At 59.8% G+C, this 22,955-nt stretch overlaps 2 protein-coding genes across 2 annotated transcripts; both read right to left on the bottom strand.

Moving 5' to 3' along the window:
- Nucleotides 1–533: 533 nt before the first annotated feature.
- Nucleotides 534–8,238, bottom strand: LOC107077439 (actin nucleation-promoting factor WAS). Its single transcript, XM_069187839.1, has 10 exons — nt 8,064–8,238; nt 6,694–6,837; nt 6,005–6,091; nt 5,434–5,600; nt 4,523–4,654; nt 3,893–4,256; nt 3,536–3,689; nt 2,675–3,063; nt 1,663–1,777; nt 534–937 (listed from the first exon to the last, which is right to left on the bottom strand). Exons 1-10 carry the CDS (start codon nt 8,154–8,156, stop codon nt 885–887), a joined length of 1,698 nt encoding a protein of 565 aa, XP_069043940.1. The 5' UTR covers nt 8,157–8,238; the 3' UTR covers nt 534–884.
- A 187-nt stretch (nt 8,239–8,425) lies between these two features.
- Nucleotides 8,426–21,776, bottom strand: mapkapk3 (MAPK activated protein kinase 3). The gene is made up of 10 exons (XM_069189621.1): nt 20,633–21,776; nt 15,758–15,897; nt 14,530–14,594; nt 12,932–13,011; nt 12,479–12,605; nt 11,844–11,919; nt 11,444–11,568; nt 10,944–11,029; nt 9,743–9,823; nt 8,426–9,015 (listed from the first exon to the last, which is right to left on the bottom strand). The coding sequence occupies exons 1-10, from the start codon at nt 20,897–20,899 to the stop codon at nt 8,863–8,865; spliced, it is 1,200 nt and encodes a 399-aa protein (XP_069045722.1). The 5' UTR covers nt 20,900–21,776; the 3' UTR covers nt 8,426–8,862.
- Between the last annotated feature and the right edge of the window lie 1,179 nt (nt 21,777–22,955).

Here is a 22,955-nt window from a genome sequence, read left to right as displayed (position 1 = left end):
AATACAGTAAAGGGCAGGGCAGTGGCTCTGTGGGCGAGGATCAGTGGGTGGAAGGTTGCCGGTTCGTATCCCGCGGCCGGCAGAGAAATCCTACTCTTTTGGTCCCCTGAGCAAGGCCCTAAATCCCAACTGCTCCAGGGGCGCCGTATAAATGGCTGACCCTGCGCTCTGACCCCAAGCTTCTCTGTCTGCGTGTCTCATGGAGAGCAAGCTGTGGTATGTGAAGAAATTGTATAGGGCCAATAAAGTGATCTTATCAAATCCGCAGATCAGCTTCGCCCACCCAGAGAACAGAGCCTGAAGGATTTCAGCTTAAGCTCCTCAAGTAAGGGATTTAAGATGAAGTGACACTCCGATCCACAGTGGGCTTGCGGCGAGCCGGGAGGCCCAGACAGAGGTTCAGCAGGGCTCGGCGAAGGCGAGAGAGAGTCTATCTACGCAGCTCGTTCAGGAGTCTGACCCCCCAAACTACCCCCACCAGTCCAGCACACGCAGGACCGTCTTCCGAAACAATGACAACGCTGAACATCGAGAAAAAGACAATACATCTTTATTTCTTTCAATATAATCCTTTAAACTTTGAAGTGAAAATAGAGCTGCATTTGTATAAATATGAGAGAAACCCCCCATCCCCATTTCAAACCAGCTTTTTTTTTAAAGCCGTTAACTCTGCTTTCTGAACAGAGTCTCCTCAGAGGCTCAAGAACGCAGTCAAGTGCTGAAACAACCCTGGAAGACAGAACGCTGAACCCACTCAGAAGCCAAACTGTTCCTCAGAGAGAAGCCACACAGTCCCACAGTGCACAGCAGCAGCAGCAGCAGGGTGGGAGATCCAGATGGGAAAACTGAGAGCCACATGGAACGCCGCCCCGTGGATAAGGGCTTTAAGACCACTCCTCTCCATCGGAGTCCTCATCGAAGTCGTCCAGGTCTTCATCTGCCACCCCGAGCAAGAGCACAGGTGTGGTTAGTGCGAGCAGAGAGAAGGGTGTCGGTCCGGACAGACTGCAGAGCAGAGGCACCAGAACAGCGACCCCTGCAGGCCACACAGAAGTACTGCACGCGCGCCGATTCAAGAGGCCACCAGTCTGCACGTCTGGGGCCCCGGGCAGGGCTAAGAGGGTTCAGGTCTCAGCTGGGGGACCGTCTATAATCAGGGATCAAAGATCCCAGGAAGGATACACACACAGCTGGAACTCCAGAACTGGACAGGGGCGCTGAACAAAGTTAGCCAGCCTTTCGCAACTACCCAAAAAAAAAACCAAGTCCTATGCAGCGGTTAAAATGCGGTGCAAATATAAACTGATCCAGGGGGAGCAAGACGACGGGCCGCTATGGAAGAACGAGATGAACAGTAACACAGGGCCAGAAACAAGAGGCTGCGAGTTAACTGGTCTGAAGACCTCATCGAGCTGGAAGACGCCAGGGTATCAACTGCAATTAAAAAGGATGGGTTTCTTGTTCCACACTCCCACCACCCTTAATGTAAAGAAGCACCCCCCCCCCCCGCCCTCCTGTTCTGAGTTTTAAACGCATTTCCGTGTTTTTTCCACCTTCTCCCGCAGCGGACAGTCGACAGCCGGTTCTGCGCCCGTCGAGCGAGCGTCGCTTCTTCCGAACCGCAGCCCGGGGAGGAGGAGGAGGAGGGCGCAGGGGTCTTACCTGCCGGGTACATCACGTCGTAGCGCTTCAGCAGGGCGTCCCTCAGGGCGTCCACGATGCTGCCGGGCTCCGCGGGCGGGGCGGCCGCGCCGTCCTCACCCGGCCTGCTGGACACCTGGAAGAGCAGGACAGGACCGTCCGCGACCACGCGCCCCAGCTGCTCGCGCCAGCGCCACCCCCGCCGGGCACGAGGCTCGCCCTGCGCACCGGGGCGGCGGCGGCGCGGAGCAGCCAGGGCACGAGCTGGGACGGGGATCTCTTGCCGAAACCGCGACCCCCCCGACCGTTCCAGAGGAATGTGGTTCCGGAGGTTTTCCAAGAGAAAAAACAACCAGAAAACCGGAATGTGGCATGTCCCAGGCACGTCCCAGGCCACAGTCTCGGCAGTGCGGTGTGGGACAGGCGACCGGGGGCACAGGGAATCTTGACCTCCGCATTGACCCTCCCTGCCAAAGTCTAATCCTCCGGCACACACCCAGCGCTGCGTGGAAGACTAATCTACACAGGCCTGGGGTGGGCTGGAGTGTTACACCACACGGCTCCCTCATCACACTCACATGGCTGCTTACATCAGCCCTTCCCCCCGTGTGCAGCACCCAGGGGGGGCCGGCCGATTGCAGACGGAGACGGGAGACGCGGCCCTCCCCCTGCGCAAGGCATCGGGGGCACGCGCCTAGTCCCGTCAACAACTCATAACCCATTTTAGCACTTTAACACACATTCATCTCATTTCTTAACAGGCGGAGCTGTAAACTTGTGGCTCCCCCTGCTGGCACGTTAGAAAAAGTGCGCCCCAAATCTCCCCCCGGCCTTCACCAGTCACGGCCTCCTAATAACCCCCCTCTCTGAACTGGCTCCATCACTCTGCTCTCCTCCCCACTGAGAGCTGGGGTGTGGGGTGCGGGGTGCGGAGGGGATCCCCATCACCTGTTAAGAGCCCTGAGTGGAGCGGCCAGAAAGGCGCTATCGGGGTGTCGGGAATGAGTTATTAGGTGAAGAGAGGTTTGCTCACCTCCCTGAGCGCGATGCCTCGCCTGATCTGGTCCATCATGGAGGAGCTGGGGGGGTCGGGCTGCTGGGGGGGCGCCGGCCGGGAATCGGGGAGGGGGAGGGGGAGGGAAGGCAGCGGGGGGGCGGGAGGAGGGGGGGGCGCAGGCAGGCGGGGGGGAGGGGGGGCGGGGGCGCTGGGGGGGGGGGGGATGGCATCCCGTGCCGCGGGCAGGGCCGGCAGCGACCCCGTCCTCAGCAGGAGCGGGACGTCCCGCCCGCTGCGGCTGCGCGCGATCAGGGACCGGGGGCTCCTGCGGGCGCGGGGCAGCGGCGGGAGGGGCCCCTTCATCAGCGTCAGCGGGGTGGCGGCCCGGGCGCAGCCCAGCCTGGGCGCCGGCGCAGCGGGGGGACCTGGGGGGGGAGGAGAGGGGCTCTTACAGCGGCAGGGGGGCAGACGGAGACGCTGGCCTGGACCCGCGCGGCTCTCCGATACAACGGCGGGCTCCAGACCCTCGCCACAGCGGCGCCCAGCAAGGCGGGGTCGGTCCTGGGACTGGAGGCCCCTGGGCAAAACCGCAGGGCCGCTGCTTGGGAGCCCAGCAGGTCCAGAGCAGGTCTCCCCCTCCGGACTAGAATCCAGTGCCCAAGAACAGAGCCGGCAGTGTAACACCATCTTCTGCCAACGGCCCAGTCTGCTGCGGGACCGTCCGGCCCTGCCCACTGACCCGGAGCAGCAGCCTCTCTCTCCCCGGCCCGTGTGCAGTGGGGCTGCAGGGGGACCCCACCCACACGTGAGGCGCTTTAGGATCCCTTGGGGGTGAACCCGGCGGCGGGACGGTTTCCGAGGAGCGCCCGGACACGGAGCCCCCCCCTGGGGACACACCTCTGCCGCGCAGCTCCTGCCGGACCGCCTCCAGCCCCCCCCGCCGCTCGATGACGCTGTAGATGATGCGCGAGGTGAGCCTGTCCCGCAGGTCCCGCTCGCTGACCCCGGCCTTCAGGAAGAGCTTCTGCAGCGCCGGGTCCAGGTGACCGACCTGAGGCGGGACAGGGGGCAGTCAGCTGGAGCAAGGACTCTGGACAGCCCGGCGCGGCGCTGGGAGAAAACACCGCGCAGACTCCACACAGAAGGAGAATCAGAACGCCACAGACTTGTTGCAGAACCCTGCCGCAGACCGCGCACGGTCAGTCTACAGGCGGACACCGCTAGACCTCACCGCTGTGAGGCGCCAGTACTCACATCGAACCCCGTCTCCGGGTCCCAGCCGACATGTCCAACGTGCCTGCAGAGACAACACGTTCCGTCAGGACCTCCGTCCCCAGCCGACAGCAGCGCGCACCCCTCACCCCAAGGCGGGGAGACGGGGTCCTTTCGCAAGGACGCTGGCGCGGAAAACCACAGGCATGAGCAGCGCCGTGGGGCGGCGGGGTGTGGGACACGGCGACCCGGAGCTCGGCCGGCGGCGGCGGCGGCGGCGGGCGCACTTGCCGGAAGCCGGTGGGCGGGCCGATGTCGGCCTTGGTCAGTCTCCTGCGGAAGAGGCGGCCGGCCGACGGCCCCAGGGTGTGCGCGCGGGTCATCGGGAGGCGCGAGGCCGGGGAGTCTGCGGGGCGAGACGAGCGCGCGCGCGTCAGGAACCGCCGGGGCTCGGGTTCGGGTTCGGGTTCGGCTTGGCCCGCATTTTCAAAGCGCAGCCCCGCTCGCTCGCTTGCACGACAGCAGCGGAGTGAACACAGCCGCCCTCCTTAAAGCCCCGGCCGCCCCTGGGGCTGGGATACAGCACTAACACACACAGGGGTTCGCCCATTTAAAAAACTTATACCGCATATTTAAAAATCAACAACAACAACAACAAATGGGCAGTTTTACCGAGTGTGACCACATTTCTCAAGAAGTCCATTTGGCGCGCGAAGGGACGGACACGGCGGGCAGCAAACGAGAGCGCGCGCGACCCCGCCCTCTCTCCTTTCAAGCCGCGGCGGACACGTCACTTCCCCAATTAAGTCACGTCACTTCCTCAATTAAGCCGCTTGATTGCTTCGGGTGACGCGCCCCTTTAATGTCAACGGCGGGTCGGCTCTTTCTTTCGCCGGGGTGGAGTTGTGAAAGGCGACTTTCTGACTGAGCCTTTGCGAAACCTGATCTCCACTAAGGTCGAAATAAGCACAAAACCGGTTGTGGCCTCAGTCCTGCCTTTCCCTGTAATCCGATTCCAGGTCTCTGCTTCAGTCACACAGAAGAGCCCTTGATCTTCCTCGGCAGTATTTGCATACGTGTCTGGGTTTCGTTTTCGTTTTTTATTGGTGCCGCAACCTCACACCCAGCGGGCACCGAAAATTGAACAGGTCTGAATTTGTCCGAATTGAAGCCGCAGACGAGGCAGACCGGCCGAAAGGCCCCCTCTCGTGTGTGAACCTGCCCTGTGGGGCCCGGTGCTGGAGTCGGTCTCCCGTGGAAGGACAGAAGGGGACAGGTCGTTCATTCATGTGCTGTATGACTGCAGTGTGTCAGTGTGTTGTGTTGGGTGTGTAATGTGTTAGTGGAGCCCTGGAGGATATTGTGTGTGTGACGAGTTAGTGTGTTGTGTGTGTGATGAGAGTGTGTTAGTGCAGCCCTGAAACAGTTAATATTGGGGTGCAAGGCTGAGCTGAAACGGGGTGCTGGTCAGGACCTCCCAGCCTCCTGCGCCTCTGTGCTCCTCAGACTGGGGTCTTCATGCCTGTCAGCCTGCAGGTTTCACGTCACTCCCTGCTGGTCCCTGGAACAACCTGAGACCTCACTTGGGATGCAGGTCCCCGGGGTCCGAGCGCTGGGGTGTGCTGGGGTCCCCGTGGGTCTTACCGTGCTCCGCGCCCCGCCTCTCGTCGTGTCTGATCCTTCGCCCCACCGCCGCGCGGAACCTCTCTGCCTCCCCCTCGTCCGCGAAGTTGAGGGCGGCCTGGCACAGCTGCGGGGCGAGACGCGGGGCGCGGGACCCCAAGAGCAGAGCGTCAGCAGCCACGGGACCGCTCGGCCTCGCACCCGGGCTCCCCCTCCCGGGGTGCACCCAGGACTGGCCTGCCGGAGCCCCGTGTCTGTGAGGCAGTGCTGCAGGGCCGGGGAGACCAGCCTGTCTCCGAGACAGAACCGTCAACTAGGAGGAGCACAGGGGAGAGAGGAGGACAGGGGAGAGAGGAGCACAGGGGAGAGAGGAGCACAGGGGAGAGAGGAGCACAGGGGAGAGAGGAGGACAGAGGGAGAGAGGAGCACAGGGGAGAGAGGAGCACAGGGGAGAGAGGAGGACAGAGGAGAGAGGAGCACAGGGGAGAGAGGAGGAGCAGACTGAGAGAACAAGCAGAGGGGCGCACTCACGTCTCCTTGGAAGGTGTGGAAATACGGTTGAGGGGTTGAGTATCTGAAGGGGCGATACAACTCCTGTTCCCACAGCTGCTTCCCTTTCTGATCAAAACAGAACACAGCACTGAGCACTGTACACAGCACAGCACTGAGCACTGTACACAGCGCACAACACAGCACTGAGCACTGTACACAGCACTGAGCACTGTACACAGCACAGCACTGAGCACTGTACACAGCACAGCACTGAGCACTGTACACAGCGCACAACACAGCACTGAGCACTATACACAGCACAGCACTGAGCACTGTACACAGCACAGCACTGAGCACTGTACACAGCGCACAACACAGCACTGAGCACTTCTACAACACACAACACAGCACTGAGCACTGCGCACAACAAAGTACTGAGTACTGTACACAACACACAACACAGCACAGTGAAGACTACAAATGGCATGCACTGAGCACTGTAGACAAAACAGCACAACACAATTAGCACTACACACAACATGGCACAGAGCACTGAACACTGTACATAGAAGCCTGAGCACTGAGCACAGTGTAGCACTGAGTATTGAGCTCAGAACTGTACAGGATGAATCGCAGAACACTGTGCACTGCAGCACCTGTTACTCTGCACAATACGGTGCAGATCACGGACACAGGGAGAGAGGACAGGGCCAGACCCACAGACTGACCTTCACATTGTACAGGCGGAGGAAGAAGGAGCGCTGCCCACGGTCCTTGACCAGGCAGACCACCCCGCAGTGGACACAGCTCCAGTGGGCCCTGTCCTCGGGCAGCGCCAGCCACAGCTGGACCACTGCGGACGCCCGTACCTGCTGAGACACAGACACACAGACACTGGTCAGCGCAGCGCCTGCCCACACACAGACACACAGACACAGAGACACCGGTCAGCACAAACTGCCCACACACAGACACACGGGCAAGAGAGCAACATTACTGCTCAGTGCAAGCACTGTACCGCCGTGATCGGATCTCAAAAGCTAAGCAAGTCTTGACCCGATCGGTGGTGGAGCTGGTGGGCTAGTAGGTGGCTCTTTCCCCTCTGAGCCAGTGTTGCTACATCGAGATATAGGGGACGCTGTTCTTGGGACGAGGTCTTGCCTCCCTGTGGACCCCACAGATGTCGTGAGCACTAACCCCAGTGTCCTGGCTGAGCTCCAGCCTGATGAAAGGAGCCTCTGTGTGCACGAGAGCACAGGGCCCGCAGACAGCAGCTGATTTGCGTATACATGAGCCAGGGCTCATCACACACGCTCTTCTGAAGCTCGCTGCTCCGGAGCGCCGTCCCCACTGCAGGGCGAGCTCCTGGTGACAGAGGCAGAACCACCAGCTGGGCCAGCTGGGCTCTGCTCACCCCGCAGTGCGAGTCACTGGATACATCGCGTGCTGGGAGAGGAAGCGACTGCGCGTCTTTCTTGAGCAACAGCGAGACAACAAGTCATCTCAGATAACAAATCATGAATATAGCGTCTTTCCTGTGCAAAACGCCCCAGAAGAGCAGCCCAGCCCGTTCACAGCAGTGCTCCACAGCCCTGAGGAGCGTCAGTCCCAATAAACCAATAAATCACACACGTGCTTGAAACTACAGCCAGCAGTTTGCCTCGCACCCTGACCTGCCTCTCCGTCCTTCGTCCTGAGTTCCCTGCTCTTGGATCCATTTTCCTCTGCTCTTACTGTGGTAAACCACAGCTGCCCTCCGAGCATGAGGGAGTCACGTCTCTGCACCGCCCTCCTCTGGCACCTCCTGCCCCCTGGGGCATCACCCTCTGACCCCCTGCCAGCTGGACGGTCCGGTGAGCCCTGCAGGACTGACCCCCTGGCCCGGAGCGTGTTTACAACTGACCGAGCACAGACTCCCGGCTCTGAGATCGGATGAGCGATTGTGCTCACGCTGCCTGCTCACCTCTGGCGCTCAAAAGCCATGAGGGGGTCACCCGTCTCTTAATGAGAATTAAATCCATCGTCGGCTGGACTGGGCGCGAGAGCTCGCCAGCGCCGGCGGCGGCAGGAACGGAGAGCGGAGAGCGGCCGGACTCACGGAGCAGCTGTGTCCGAGGAGAGAGGGGAGCAGCGCGTTCTCCCGCAGGGACAGGAGCTGGCTGAAGACCCTCACGTCCGCCCGGGGCTCCATGCTCGCAGACTGGATGGCGCAGCGGCAGCAGGTCCTCTCCCAGCCCGCCTCCGCATGCAAATTCCCTGTCCTCCGCAGCCCACAGCGCTGGCGACGCCCGAGCCGAGCCCCAGCAGCTTCCTCCTTCCTGAGCTTCCTCTTCTCCTCTCAGCCTCTGGCTGTTCCTCCCCGCTGTGATCAGTATTTCACTGGGTAAACCTCCTGCTTCTCCACCCCTGCCCCTCTGACAGGCTCAGCCAGCAGCTGAGTGAAATAAAAGCACCACAATGTTTTGGTTTTTTTTTAGGGGTTTTATTTCTGTAAAAGGAGCAGAAACAATAAAAATAAAACGGATCGTCTCTGAGGTGTGCCGGGGCTGGGCCCTGCCCGGCGCTGTGTGCTGGTGCTGCTGGGAGACTCATCTCGCCTCCTGGGGGGGGGCTCTGTAGATCGGGGTGTGGAGAGGGGGTACACGGGGGGGGGCGCAGGAGCCCCGTAGACACCCGCAGCCCCGCAGCCGAGAAGACAGACCAGCTCAGCCCACACACGGACAGGAGCTCAACTGTTACAAGCTCGTCCGCAGCCCAGAGCTCTCCGACTTCTGTCCTCTGTAATCCGGAGTCTTCTTGCTGCTGTGCCGACAGCCGCTGGCGCCCCCATCCTGGACTCCCCCCGACTGTTCCGCACAGTGCTGCGCCCCCCTCCTCTCTCCACCGCTCCCCCTTCTTCACTGGCTGTTACAGACGGTGTTGCCGCCCCCTCCGGCTGCCGCCTTTTTCCGGCGCTTGTTGAGCAGCGGGTTGCTGGAGGTGTCCAGGTCCTTGATCTTCACCTGGTCATAGTCCACCCGCATGGTGGCCAGGGCGCTGGTCATCTCCTCCTGGGGAGACAGGCAGCGGTGAGGTCCGCTGGGGGTTATATAGCTCCTTTCACTGCCAGGTCACCTTGGAACTGAGCTGCACACCCCCAGGGCCACAGTGCCAGCAGAACATGCAAAGCTCTCCCTTCTCTCCCTGGACCTTAAAGGCTACAGAGACCACGTTATCGCTGTCACGTTTCACTATTAGCAAACACTGGGTGAAACTAAACAGCACCTCCTGATGCTGGACTGTGGGAGTTGATTACAGGGACAAAGCACATTCTCATCTCAGCACTCCTGTATTCCTGTGTCCGTGTGTTTTAGAGTCCCCTCCGGACAAGGTGGCTGCCAGACAAATAGAAAAAATGAACAGAGGCAAGCTGGTAAGATCATGGCCCTCTAGTGGCTGTACTGTGAAACCGCAGGAGCTTAAACCCTCCTGACCTGCTGCCTTTTAAACTGGGAGTAGATCACAGGCCAGCAGCTCCGTTCTCTCTGGATCCACAAGCCCTGCCTGAACCCCTACTTGGGCAGGAGCCCTGACTTCACCCCTTCAAACACTGTCCACTGTGGTCCCGGGTGGTCACAGGCTCAGTGCAGGTTTGTCCAAAAGCTGCAATAAAGAAGTGTCCCTTAACCCTGCTGACCAAGCCCTTCAATGGAAACCCAACCTGATTCAGAAACACAAACCACCTGCAGTGCGAGAGGAACAGGAAGGAACACATCACTTCCTGCCCTCCAGACCCACCTTCACGTCGTCCCACATCTCCTTGTCCTCCATCAGCACGCGCGTGGTGTGCAGCGGCGTGGGCGGCACCACCATGGATTGCTGGAAGACAGAGAGGCAGTCTGTTACACCTGCAGGGCACAGCCGCAGCACGCTCAGAACAGACAGCAGGGGGCGCCAGTCTGTTACACCTGCAGGGCACAGCCGCAGCACGCTCAGAACAGACAGCAGGGGGCGCCAGTCCGTCACCCCTCCAGGGCACAGCCGCAGCACGCTCAGAACAGACAGCAGGGGGCGCCAGTCCCTCACAGCTCCAGGGCACAGCCGGAGCACGCCCAGAACAGACAGCAGGGGGCGCCAGTCCCTCACAGCTCCAGGGCACAGCCGCAGCACGCTCAGAACAGACAGCAGGGGGCGCCAGTCCGTCACCCCTCCAGGGCACAGCTGCAGCACGCTCAGAACAGACGGAGGAGGGGGGGGGGGCGGATTTAAGGGGGACACTCACTGCCGTGAATAAGGGGCGCTGGGTGATTTAAGGGGGACACTCTGTCTGTGAATAAGGGGCGCTGGGTGACTTAAGGGGGACACTCACTGCCTGTGAATAAGGGGCGCTGGGTGAATTAAGGGGGACACTCACTGTCTGTGAATAAGGGGCGCTGGGTGAATTAAGGGGGAGACTCACTGCCTGTGAATAAGGGGCGCTGGGTGAATTAAGGGGGACACTCACTGCCTGTGAATAAGGGGCGCTGGGTGAATTAAGGGGGACACTCACTGTCTGTGAATAAGGGGCGCTGGGTGAATTAAGGGGGAGACTCACTGCCTGTGAATAAGGGGCGCTGGGTGACTTAAGGGGGACACTCACTGCCTGTGAATAAGGGGCGCTGGGTGAATTAAGGGGGACACTCACTGCCTGTGAATAAGGGGCGCTGGGTGAATTAAGGGGGAGACTCACTGTCTGTGAATAAGGGGCGCTGGGTGACTTAAGGGGGACACTCACTGCCTGTGAATAAGGGGCGCTGGGTGACTTAAGGGGGACACTCATTGCCTGTGAATAAGGGGCGCTGGGTGAATTAAGGGGGAGACTCACTGTCTGTGAATAAGGGGCGCTGGGTGAATTAAGGGGGAGACTCACTGTCTGTGAATAAGGGGCGCTGGGTGAATTAAGGGGGACACTCACTGCCTGTGAATAAGGGGTGCTGGGAGAATTAAGGGGGACACTCACGTTGATCCAGGGGTGGTTCATGAACTGCGAGATGGTCATCCTCTCACTGGGGTCCGTCTTCAGCAGCTGGTGGATCAGCTGCTTTGCTGGGGAGAGAGGAAGAGGCTTCACTGAAGGCTGCTTTGGTTCTGTGTACCTGGAGCTACAGAGGGTGGGTAGGACCCAGACAGAAACCACGGCCAGCGTCTGCTGTGCTTTCGCTTATCTTCTCTCTGTACGAGTTGAAATCGATGCTGGGCTGTGGAGTTATGGAGGGTGGAGCTGGGGGACTGGGGCGGGGCTATGGTGGGAGGGGTTAGGAGGTGGGGATGGGCTATGGGGGGGGGTTGAGGCTGGGGTGGGGATATGGAGGGAGGGGCTGGGAGGTGGGGTGGGGCTAAGGGGGTGGGTTTGAGGCTGGGGGCGGGTTGTTGGATGGGGCTGGGGGTGGGTGTGGCTGTGAAGGGTTGTGGGCGGGGTTGTGGACAGGCAGGGCTGGGGGCAGGGAGGCAGTGCTGTACCTTCCTGGGACACATCAGCCCACTCCGGGTTCGGGAACTCGTACTGGCCCATTCGGATCCTGCGCTTCATCCCGGGAGAAATGGCCTGACCGGTGTTGGAGTAGAATGGAGGGAATCCACACAGCCTGGGAAAAGAGAGAGAGAGGAGTGACACAAGACTACATTTAACATCGCCGAACACTTTTTACAGAAGAGAAATGGGCTCATCCAGGGCTAACAGAACACGTCAGTGTGAAACTCCTGCAGGCAGCAAATCTCTCTGGCTGACGGCTTGAATATCTTGGCAAGGTTTGTGAAAATCACTCCTCCATGCAATCCCTTCAGCTGGAACTCTTGCCAGCACACGCCTGATCTCAGGCGCACGCCTGTCACACGCCAAGGGGCACACGCCAGCACTCACAGGATGTACATGATCACGCCGAGGGACCACATGTCACACGACTTGTCGTACTTCTCCGGACCCAGCACCTCCGGAGCTGAAACACACGCAGGTAGATCCATTAGATCAATGTATGGAAACAGACGCAACATGCAAATCTGTGAAGCGCTGGGGTCTGGGAGTCTAGAATAAGATACCCTGCCATGTTGTTGAATCCAATATTCTGGAATCCATTAAGAAACAGTCGGATGAGATCCATGGATTAATTAACTAATAAATCAAAAGGCCTCCTCTCGCCTGTAACCTTTCTCGAAATCTAAATGAGTCAATATGATCATATTGATCAATCAGAAAGACACTTGTTCCCAGTAAGGGTTATGGCAGCCCGGAGCCCTTCCAGGATGCATGCTGGGAGCACGTCTGTGTGAGGAAACTGTAGCACCCTCGTGGACCTGTGGAGAATCACGTGTCCACACTCCACACAGAGCGGTCCATCGAACCCAGGGCCTACGAGCTATGAGGGAGCACTGCTCACTGCCACACCCCCTGCCGCCCGCGATAAAATAGTCCGCGTGTTCACGACTCAGACACGAAGGGTGCTTGCCACTGAAACACGGACAGGAAGACGCACAGACGTCTCCCTCCTGCCGACTCACCAACGTAGTACGGCGTGTAGCAGGGCGTCTGCAGAGAGTTGTGCAGCGTCGTCTCCTTGGCGAAGCCGAAATCCGTGAGCTTGAGGACAGCGTTGGACTCCTTCGTGGTGTAGAGCAGGTTCTCCGGCTGGGAATCAGACAGGGAGAAGTCCACAGCTTCACCGGCAGATCGAGGGAAGGAGGCAGAGAGACAGGGAGAACCTGGATATATAGCCCAGGGCCATATAGTCTGTGTTCTCCTGTCTCCTGACCCCTAACCTCTGACCCCAGAGGCCATTGTTTTTGGTCATTAAACACATTCAGACAACTTCCTCATAAATGTGTCACCTCCTTTGTTGGTGGGAGTGGGAATTAACTCCCTTTCTTCCAGGGCTTGAAAATAAAGTAATCTGATTGATTATTGGTGGCCACTGCACAACCACAGGATCACGCATTCGCAGAACGACGTGTCACCTTGACGTCTCGGTGAGCGATGCTCATGTGGTGCAGGTAGTGGATGGCTGTGCCGATGTGTCGCATGATCTCCGATGCCTCTGGGGGAAGACAGAAAGAAAATTATTACACAGCACAACAACACTCCAGCACCAGCTCCACGCTCGCCTGTGGACACTGTACCTATTGATCCTGAGATCTGTTCCCGCCTCTCACCTGCTGAATGACTGACATCTCACATCACTGCACTGCTCCTGCTGTCTCAGGACAATGCATTGCTCCCGCACTTCTCCTGCTGTCTCAGGACAATGCATTGCTCCCGCACTTCTCCTGCTGTCTCAGGACACTGTGCTGCTCCCGCACTTCTCCTGCTGTCTCAGGACACTGTGCTGCTCCTGCACTCCTCCTGCTGTCTCAGGACACTGTGCTGCTCCTGCACTCCTCCTGCTGTCTCAGGACACTGTGCTGCACCTGTACTCCTCCTGCTGTCTCAGGACACTGTGCTGCTCCCGCACTTCTCCTGCTGTCTCAGGACACTGTGCTGCTCCTGCACTCCTCCTGCTGTCTCAGGACACTGTGCTGCTCCTGCACTCCTCCTGCTGTCTCAGGACACTGTGCTGCACCTGTACTCCTCCTGCTGTCTCAGGACACTGTGCTGCTCCTGCACTCCTCCTGCTGTCTCAGGACACTGTGCTGCACCTGTACTCCTCCTGCTGTCTCAGGACAATGCATTGCTCCCGCACTCCTCCTGCTGTCTCAGGACATTGCCCTGCTCCTGCACTCCTCCTGCTGTCTCCGGACACTGTGCTGCTCCTGCACTCCTCCTGCTGTCTCAGGACACTGTGCTGCACCTGTACTCCTCCTGCTGTCTCAGGACACTGTGCTGCACCTGCACTCCTCCTGCTGTCTCAGGACATTGCCCTGCTCCTGCACTCCTCCCGCACTCCTCCTGCTGTCTCAGGACATTGCCCTGCTCCTGCACTCCTCCTGCACTCCTCCTGCTGTCTCAGGACACTGTGCTGCTCCTGCACTCCTCCTGCTGTCTCAGGACACTGTGCTGCTCCTGCACTCCTCCTGCTGTCTCAGGACACTGTGCTGCACCTGTACTCCTCCTGCTGTCTCAGGACAATGCATTGCTCCCGCACTCCTCCTGCTGTCTCAGGACATTGCCCTGCTCCTGCACTCCTCCTGCTGTCTCCGGACACTGTGCTGCTCCTGCACTCCTCCTGCTGTCTCAGGACACTGTGCTGCACCTGTACTCCTCCTGCTGTCTCAGGACACTGTGCTGCACCTGCACTCCTCCTGCTGTCTCAGGACATTGCCCTGCTCCTGCACTCCTCCTGCACTCCTCCTGCTGTCTCAGGACACTGTGCTGCTCCTGCACTCCTCCTGCTGTCTCAGGACACTGTGCTGCTCCTGCACTCCTCCTATTGTCTCAGGACACGCTGGATGGTAGCTCTGCTGTACTGTGTTGATGCTTCACACAGTTTCCTGCCCCATACTGCAATATGTAAACTTGAAAACATGTCTTGCTATGTCTGTACAGGTGCACACTGTCTTAAAAAAAGACACACGAGTTGTCCTTGTGAAAGAGGAAAGAAGGCCTGGCTCACCCTTACCTCTCTCAGTGAACGCCTGGTCACCCCGCACCTGGATCCTGCTGAACAGCTCCCCGCCCTCCATACTGAAACACAAACAGCACAGCAGTGGGCCCGCCTGCCCCGGTATGCCCCCTGTTCTACCTGCTCACACAGCTGCCTTGGCTGTGCGCGAGATGGCTCAGGGCGCAACCACGCTGGGGCAGCTCTGAGGGCGGAGTGGAGTCAGTCTGGCATCAGTGGTGTCGGGGTCGGGATGGCGTCAGAGTGGCTTCAGGGTCAGCTGTGCGTGTGTGCGAGTCAAGAATGGCCTCAGGAAGGCGTCAGTGTTAGTGAGGTGTCAGTGTTAGGGAGGTGTCAGGGAGGTGTCAGTGTTAGGGAGGCGTCAGTGTTAGGGAGGCGTCAGTGTTAGGGAGGCGTCAGTGTTAGGGAGGTGTCAGGGAGGTGTCAGTGTTAGGGAGGCGTCAGTGTTAGGGAGGTGTCAGTGTTAGGGAGGCGTCAGTGTTAGGGAGGCGTCAGGGAGGTGTCAGTGTTAGTGAGGTGTCAGTGTTAGGGAGGTGTCAGGGAGGTGTCAGTGTTAGTGAGGCCTCATTGTTAATGAGGAGTCAGTGTTAGGGAGGCGTCAGTGTTAGGGAGGCGTCAGTGTTAGGGAGGCGTCAGTGTTAGGGAGGTGTCAGTGTTAGGGAGGCGTCAGTGTCAGGGAGGCGTCAGTGTTAGTGAGCTGTCAGTGTTAGGGAGGTGTCAGTGTTAGGGAGGCGTCAGTGTCAGGGAGGCGTCAGTGTTAGTGAGCTGTCAGTGTCAGGGAGGTGTCAGTGTTAGTGAGGCCTCATTGTTAATGAGGTGTCAGCGTTAGGGAGGTGTCAGCGTTAGGGAGGTGTCGGGGAGGCGTCAGTGTTAGGGAGGTGTGAGTGTGGTGTCAGTGTTAGTGAGCTGTCAGTGTTAGGGAGGCGTCAGGGAGGCGTCAGTGTCAGGGAGGCGTCAGTGTTAGTGAGGCCTCATTGTTAATGAGGTGTCAGCGTTAGGGAGGTGTCAGCGTTAGGGAGGTGTCGGGGAGGCGTCAGTGTTAGGGAGGTGTCAGGGAAGTGTCAGTGTTAGTGAGGCGTCAGCGTTAGGGAGGTGTCAGCGTTAGGGAGGTGTCAGCGTTAGGGAGGTGTCGGGGAGGCGTCAGTGTTAGGGAGGTGTGAGTGTGGTGTCAGTGTTAGGGCGTCATCAGGGAGGCGTCAGGGTCAGGGGCCAGCGGCAGACCTACCACTCCATGATGATGAGGAGGCACTTCTTGCCGTGGTGCATGTTCTCGTACAGCGCCAGGATGCGCACGATGTACGGGCCGCCGGACACGCGCCAGTGCAGCTCCACCTCGCGCCGCGCCTTGGGGCTGTCGTACAGGATCTGTGGGCGAGAGCGCACCCACGCATCAGAGCCCCCGCCCAACCTCACCGCCCCCCTGCAGCTGGAGTCCCGGGCCGGGCTCTGTGACCGTCCCGCAGGCCGACACCGGCAGTGTCTACAGAGCTGGAGCGGCTGACCTGAGCCCTGCTGGCCAGCTGACTGGACAAGCGGACTCGTTCAGGGGTCTTCTGGATCACAGACAAGAGGATCCTTCACCTCTCCAAGAACAGAGCCCCCCTCAGCAAAGTACTTCCCTCAACAATAACTTGATCACTTGCAAATGGTCAGAATCGTGGGGGACCTGGAAGAAAGGGGACTGGGGCAGCCCAGGACCAGGGCTGGAGTCCCTCTCTGTCTATTTGTGTGTGTGTTGTGTAGGAGTGCGTGCATGTGTGTGTTTGTGTGTGCATGTGCAGATGTGCAAGTGTGTTCATGTGTGTGTGTGTAGATGTGAGTGTAAGTATGCAGGGGTGCATGTGTGTGTGTGTATGTAGGTGTGTGTGTGCGATGCCCCTCTCTAACTGATGGGGACAGCAGGCACAGGCCGCACACTCCCCTCCTCCCAGAATAGGAGCAGGGCCGCGAGCAGGTATTTCTGGACCGCCCCCCACCCCCACAGGAAACACAGCCCCCCCGCCGGCCCGGGGAGCAGAGAATATATATATATATTTATAGAGGGGTTTATCTTTCCACACAGGAAACACCCACAGCTCTGGTGTCACTCGGACTCGGAGGGGGGGTCAGCGACGCACACCTGCCCCCCCCAGTGTGACAGCGACACCTGGCCAGCCTGTCCCAGCGCTGCTCCTCTCCCGGGGTCTTTCCGCTGGGCGGCAGTGGCCCTGGCGCGCTGTCTCCTTCCGTGACGAGAGAGCAGCTGGCGGGGTGCAGCGGGTGCGGGCCGTGATTCAGGCTGTAGAGGTTGCTGGGCAGACACCGGCAGTGTTTACACACAGTCCCCAGCCAGTCTGCCTGCCCCGGAGTTCCTTAGAGCTGGAAATCATCTTCCACCAGTTTATTGCGGAAAATCCAGGCTGCATTTTCCTTTGCTTTGGCGCAGTTCCCAGCTGGGGGGCCGCTGTGCTCTCCACACTGCCCTGGGCTTCTCCTCCAGAACCCACTTCCTCGCGCCAGCACACAGGAAACACTGACCACACAGACAGGCCTCTGGGAGGGACACTGGGAGAGGGCACCCCAGTTAGAGCTCAGTGACACTGAGAGGGCACCCCAGTAAGAGCTCTGTGACACTGGGAGAAGGCACCCCAGTAAGGGCTCAGTGACACTGGGAGAAGGCACCCCAGTAAGGGCTCAGTGACACTGGGAGAAGGCACCCCAGTAAGAGCTCAGTGACACTAAGAGGGCACCCCAGTAAGAGCTCAGTGACACTGGGAGAAGGCACCCCAGTAAGGGCTCCTAGAGGAGCCCTGTGTGAGCCCTCAGTGTTGGGCTGGAGGTCAGGATGGGGGCAGGATATTTATAAACACACAGCCTGATCCCGGGGGGGCTGGGAGAGATCGCTTTCCCAGGAACACAGAGCCTGGAGCTCCACCAGCTCCAGGTCCAACCCTTCTCAGGAGGACAATCTGACTTATTGTTTTGTCTTCAGCTACCAGGCACTTAGTTTACTTGCTCTTTAACGCGTGAGCTTCCAGCTGCTGTGCAGGTGCAACGGCAGCACATTGGATTAACAGCAAGACCATTCAATTAATCAACTAATCAATTTTAAAACCTTCAATCCTTCGCTGAGACGGACTGGTGCCCCATCCAGGGCGCACCCTGCCTTGTGCCCGCTGCTTGCTGGGATAGACCCTGGCTCTCCCACAACCCTGACCTGGAAGAAGCGGTCAGAGAATGGAGGGGAGGCCGGAGGGGATCTCCTCCGCTGGCGCTGCGATCGCGGCCAGGGCAGCTGCTGCTGGAGCAGGCTGGCAGAGGTCCAGCTGGAAAGAGCAACACAGCGAGCGAGTCCTGCTCTGAGCCGCGAAGATGGCCGTCTTCCAGACCAGATTAAATCCGGAACGCGTGCCAACTTCCGTTAACCAGCTCTATCGCTCACCGTGCTTAATTAAAGAGAGTTTTGGCTGGACAGCAGCCTCCTCCATCACCTCCTCTCCCCTGCGGCTGCCAGGAAGCAGAGAGGGGCCCAGGGGGGGGCGAGGGGCCCGGCGGGGGGGCGAAGGGCCCAGCGGGGGGGCCGGGGTGACGCCTGCAGGCTGGCCCACGGCAGAACTGGACAGAGGCCTCTGGGATGAGGAAGGGAAGGAGAGGAGACACAGCCCCACTCCGGCCCTGACCTGTCCCCTGCAGAGGAGGGGTGACTGTGCGGGGTGCCCCCCCAGACGCTCACACGGGATGGCAGGGGCGGACACTTGGCCTTCCCAGGAACAGGGCTCGATCCGGGCGAGCCAGCATGCCCTATGGGAATGGGAAATTCCTACGGGGGCTGTGGGAGCAGCTCCGAATGCTCTGCCTCTCCGAGCTCCTGTAGGAGCTGTAACACACACACCTCCACACCTGCGCACAGCTGGGCTTCCTCTGGAGGCAGGAGTGCGGCACGACACCGGGGGTGGACAGCCAGCGCACACAGAACAGCTGCAGAACCCAGCGGGCCGGTTTCATCGCCACGAGTCTCGCTGTGAGCCCCTGTGCGGAGAGGGGGCTGTGGGGGGCTGCGCTGTTCCTGCTGCTCTGCAGGCGGCTGGCGCCCCGAGCGCCTTTCAGCGGGGCCGCGGTCACATGTGGGGAATTCGGCTGACCTGTGAAATCTGTGCAGCCGAGAGGAAAGTCACTGTCCGCGGCCGGGCTACAGACCGGTTCGGTCCTGAGCCTCTCTGCTGTGCCCCCCTGCTCTGGCGGTCACCAGCACCGCTTCGGGACGAACCCGTGGCACTGGCGCTCCTGCTGTCCTGCACCAGCGTCCGGGCCCTGAGCAGGGCCCTGCTGGTCACTCGGGCTGCCCGAGAGGACATCTGGACACAGGGCTGACCGGACACACAGCAGCCTGCAGGCAGAGGGAGCCCTGATCCCCGAACCCATGGCCTTGACAGACTCCTCCGGGTTTGGACTTCAGTTTCCTATTTAGACCTTCATTCTTTGCTCGGCTGGACAGAGCTGATACGGTCTCGGCCCCCTGCGACAGTTCAGGAAGTGTGGGCACAAATAAAACCGAGGATCGTGGGGGTCTGGGATAAACTCCTCAGCCGCACTGCTGCTGCTGACTCGGCAGATCTTCGGAGAATCGGCTTGCAGGGATCAGGGTCCCGCTAGCCGCCAGGGCGGGGGGGGCTGCCCAGCCTCCTCTCAGCTGCAGCCCTTGCTGCTCTCAGACTGGACCCTGGCCGGGTCACCCCCCCACCCCCAGCTGGCACGCCGACCTCTCCCCCTGCTGTGCCCTCTCGAGCTCCTGGCCACACCACTGCGGGCAACAGGAAGCTCTTCAGCCGGACCGCCCCGAAGAACCAGCGAGCTCCACAGTCCTGTTCGCTGTGTGTACAATGACACCGCATCCCAGCTGGATAACCTCCTTCCCATCAGGGGGCATGGGCACAGCTCCGCAGCACACAATCCTGAACCAATCCCTGAGGAGTCACACAGTGCCTTCAGACGGAAACTGGCCAAGCACCTGGCAGAGGCGAAAGGGCAGATTCCTCAAGGGAGTTCGGGAAGGCGTTCCTGTCAGGAACATGGCAGAGCCCTGGGGACAGGCGAGAGTGAGTCGGGCCACGTAGAGCTTCGCCTGCAGAGCGGACGAGCGGGACCCCTCTTTCTGCGTCTGCAGGCCCTGAAGGGGAACCCCGGCAGTGCGATTAATGCACCTCATGATACCCCTCTCTCCTCCTGCTCCAGTGGGAATAACCTACAGACAAGAGCCCCGCCCCCCAGTGCAGCCACCACGCCCCCTGGCACAACAGCACAGCCATGTAGCACAACCGCCCCGCCCCCTTCTGCGGATGACACGCCCCGTTGTGCCGCGGCCCTGCCCTCTGGTGAGAGCGCCCCGCCCCCGGCACACTCACTTCTCTGTGTGACATGTCTGCAAGAACCACGTCACTGCCTCTTTCAGACAACCTCTGCACAACAGATAGCGGTATACAAGATGCTGCGGCGAGCACAAATGTATTATCCGCTCACCCAGTCCAGGGAAGCTTCAGCAAACGCGGCTGGACCTTTCCTTCCACGTGATCGACCGCGACAGGTGGTGACACGGCCGTGACGTCACCGCCCGCTCCGTGGCTCTACACCCACGCGGCGTGACGCGCGCGGAGAGGGCTCTGATTCTGACGCTAAGCCGAGCCGCGAGGAGCACGACGGGTTCACCCTTGACCCCGGGTCATTCCTGGCGTCCGGAAATAAAGCCCCCCTCTGCAAGTGACTCTGTCAGACCCCCCTCCCACCTCGGAAACTCGCACGGCGAACACGGCCACGAGGGCTCTGACCTCAGCGCCCTCCGTGGGACCTCCCCTCGACTCGCGCTCTGTTTTTACCGAGCCCGGCTCCGCTGCCTGTAATAACCTCTCTCCGCTCTCACGGAGGTGCCATCAGTGCCACCTGCAGGTATGGAAACTCCTTCTACATCGCCGGCGCCAGCTAACTGGGTCTCGGCCGGGGACGCGCTGAGCAGATGACAATAACATGCCCCCCCATGTAGGCAGCGTGTTTGTAAAGCAGCGCTATCGGCTCTGGCGGTGCCCAGTCCGAAAAGGCCCCCGACCCGTCCGAACCGGCCTCACGGTACCTTCAGGGCGCACTTGTCGCCGGTCCTCTTGTCGGAGCACTCCAGCACCCTGCCGTTGATTCCCAGCCCCAGCACCTGGCTGGACACCTTGTAGTCGTCCGTCACCGCGTTCCTCCTGAACTCCAGCTTGGGGTGGCCGGGCAGGGGGAAGAGAGGGGGGCTGGACACGGCCGAGGACAGCGCACTGCCGTCGCTCGGGGTCTGGGTCGGGTTCGGCGGGTCCGCCTGCGGTTCTGGGGGTTTCTCCTGCTCGTTCCCGTTGCTCATCCTGCCGGAACGTGTTGAACACACGCGCTCGCACACAGCGGGAATTTGAAATGTATCTGTCCAGGCTGGGGGTAAAATAGACAAACTCGGAGGAAACTACCAGCAAACCGGAGCCTAAGCCAGTATAAGAGAAGAGAAAGAGTCGATTTACTACAAATCGACACCTTGAGGTGTCGGACGAACCGGCCTTCGGTCCTCTCTCCGTCCCTGTGTAACAGGTCGTCAGCAACTCCGCCGCCTGCCAGGCGCGTCCTCTGCGGGTCGGCTACGGCTCGTTTTCCTTTCTTTCCTTCTGATTAATCCATAGCGGGGGTCCGGAGTCCTGTCCCCCGCAGCCGCGGGGCGCCCGGAGCGGCCGACCGTGCGAGATGACCGTCCGAAACCAGAGACACCGACTGGCGTTCACAAGCTATTCCAACTTGACATTAAAATTAAAACAGTTCACAAAGGTCACCGGTTTCAGTTTACTTGCGAGTGAAACAAAAACAAAACAAAATAAAACGCTGGATACCTGGCGCTCAGTATACAATGTATAATCTACCCAGTTATGGGCTAAAAACCGGAGAAAGGGACTCCTTCCCCGGGGCGGCTGTCCAGTCTATTGCGGGAGAGCCCCCGTGTGGGATCCGGACGCGCACGCAGGAGTGTTCCGCGACCCCACGGCAGTCCCACGGCTCGGCTCGGCGGGACGCGGACGAGCGCTGGGACTCTCGCCGGCTGGACTCTGCGAGTCCTCCCCCACGTCACCGGCGATGACTTCAGCCTCGGAAGAGGTCTTTATCTCTTAAAGGCGCAGCGCAGGGCCCGGCGGCTCCTGCCTTACCCGCAGAGGACGACCTGGGAGAAAATGTCCTCATGCCTGTCCGTGCACTACAGCCCCGCAGCGACCCGCCTCCCCCGGCCACCCCCCTCCCCTCCCCGCCCCGACCCCGGGCTGAAGCAACAGCGGTTTCCTCGGCAGCGCACCGAGGAGCTGCAGCGACAATAAAAAATAAAAACGACACAACGTGTTGCGCAAGGAAGTTGAAAAGCGGGGCTTTGGACACGAAGAAACGCGCTGCTAGTGTCGCTGCCGCCTCCCGGGAGAGAGACGCGAAGCGAAGCCATGAGCTATGCGCTTTGAGAGCGGCCGAAGACACCGGCGTGTCCGGGACAGGACTGGAGCCTCAGTCAGCCCTGCGCCCCGCTCGCCGAGAGGGGGAGAGCGGCCTTTACTATAGTATCTACTGTATTACTATAGGCTTGTACCTTTCTTGCAATTTAACCAACGCAGTGTGTTTCTTCGCTCAGTGCATCTTGTATGTCCTCTCCAGAAACAGCTGGACCAGATCCCAGGATCAATCAGCTACTGCCTACTAAACCGGCTCGAATAATTAATAATAATAATGATTGCTTATACTTATATAGCACTTTTCTGGACACTCCACTCACAGCGCTTCACAGGTAAGGGGGATCCCCTCCACCCCCACCAGTGTGCAGCCCCACCAGGATGATGCACCAGTCCTCTCCCCACACACCAGCTCTCAGTGGGGAGGAGAGCAGAGGGATGAAGCCACTTCAGAGAGGGGGGTTATTAGGAGGCCATGACTGGTAAAGGCCGGGGGGGGGGGGAATTTGGCCAGGACACTGGGATTACACCCCTACTCTTTTCGAGAAACACCCTGGGATTTTTAATGACCACAGAGAGTCAGAACCTCAGTTTTATGTCTCATCCAAAGGACGGCGCCTGTTTACAGTACAGTGTCCCCGTCACTATACTGGGGCATTAGGACCCACACAGACCGCAGGGTGAGAGCGCCCCCTACTGGCCCCACTGACACCTCTTCCAGCAGCAGCCTCAGCTTTCCCAGGAGTCTTCCATCCAGGTACTGACCAGGCTCACACCTGCTGGGCTCCAGTGGGTTACCAGTTGTGAGTTGCAGAGTGATGTGGCTGCTGGCATAGAAGGACTGAATGATCTCCTCTCTCCTGGAAACGTTTTGAATGGTGTCTGTTCTGTCACCGCTTCGCCGCTCTCGAGATGGGTCCCCTTCGCTAGATCATGGAGGCCAGGGGT

The sequence above is a fragment of the Lepisosteus oculatus genome, chromosome 4, assembly GCF_040954835.1.
Source record: "Lepisosteus oculatus isolate fLepOcu1 chromosome 4, fLepOcu1.hap2, whole genome shotgun sequence".
Lineage (NCBI taxonomy): Eukaryota > Metazoa > Chordata > Actinopteri > Semionotiformes > Lepisosteidae > Lepisosteus > Lepisosteus oculatus.
Note: the sequence above shows the minus strand (reverse complement) of the source record. Positions and strands in the feature narration are given on the sequence as shown.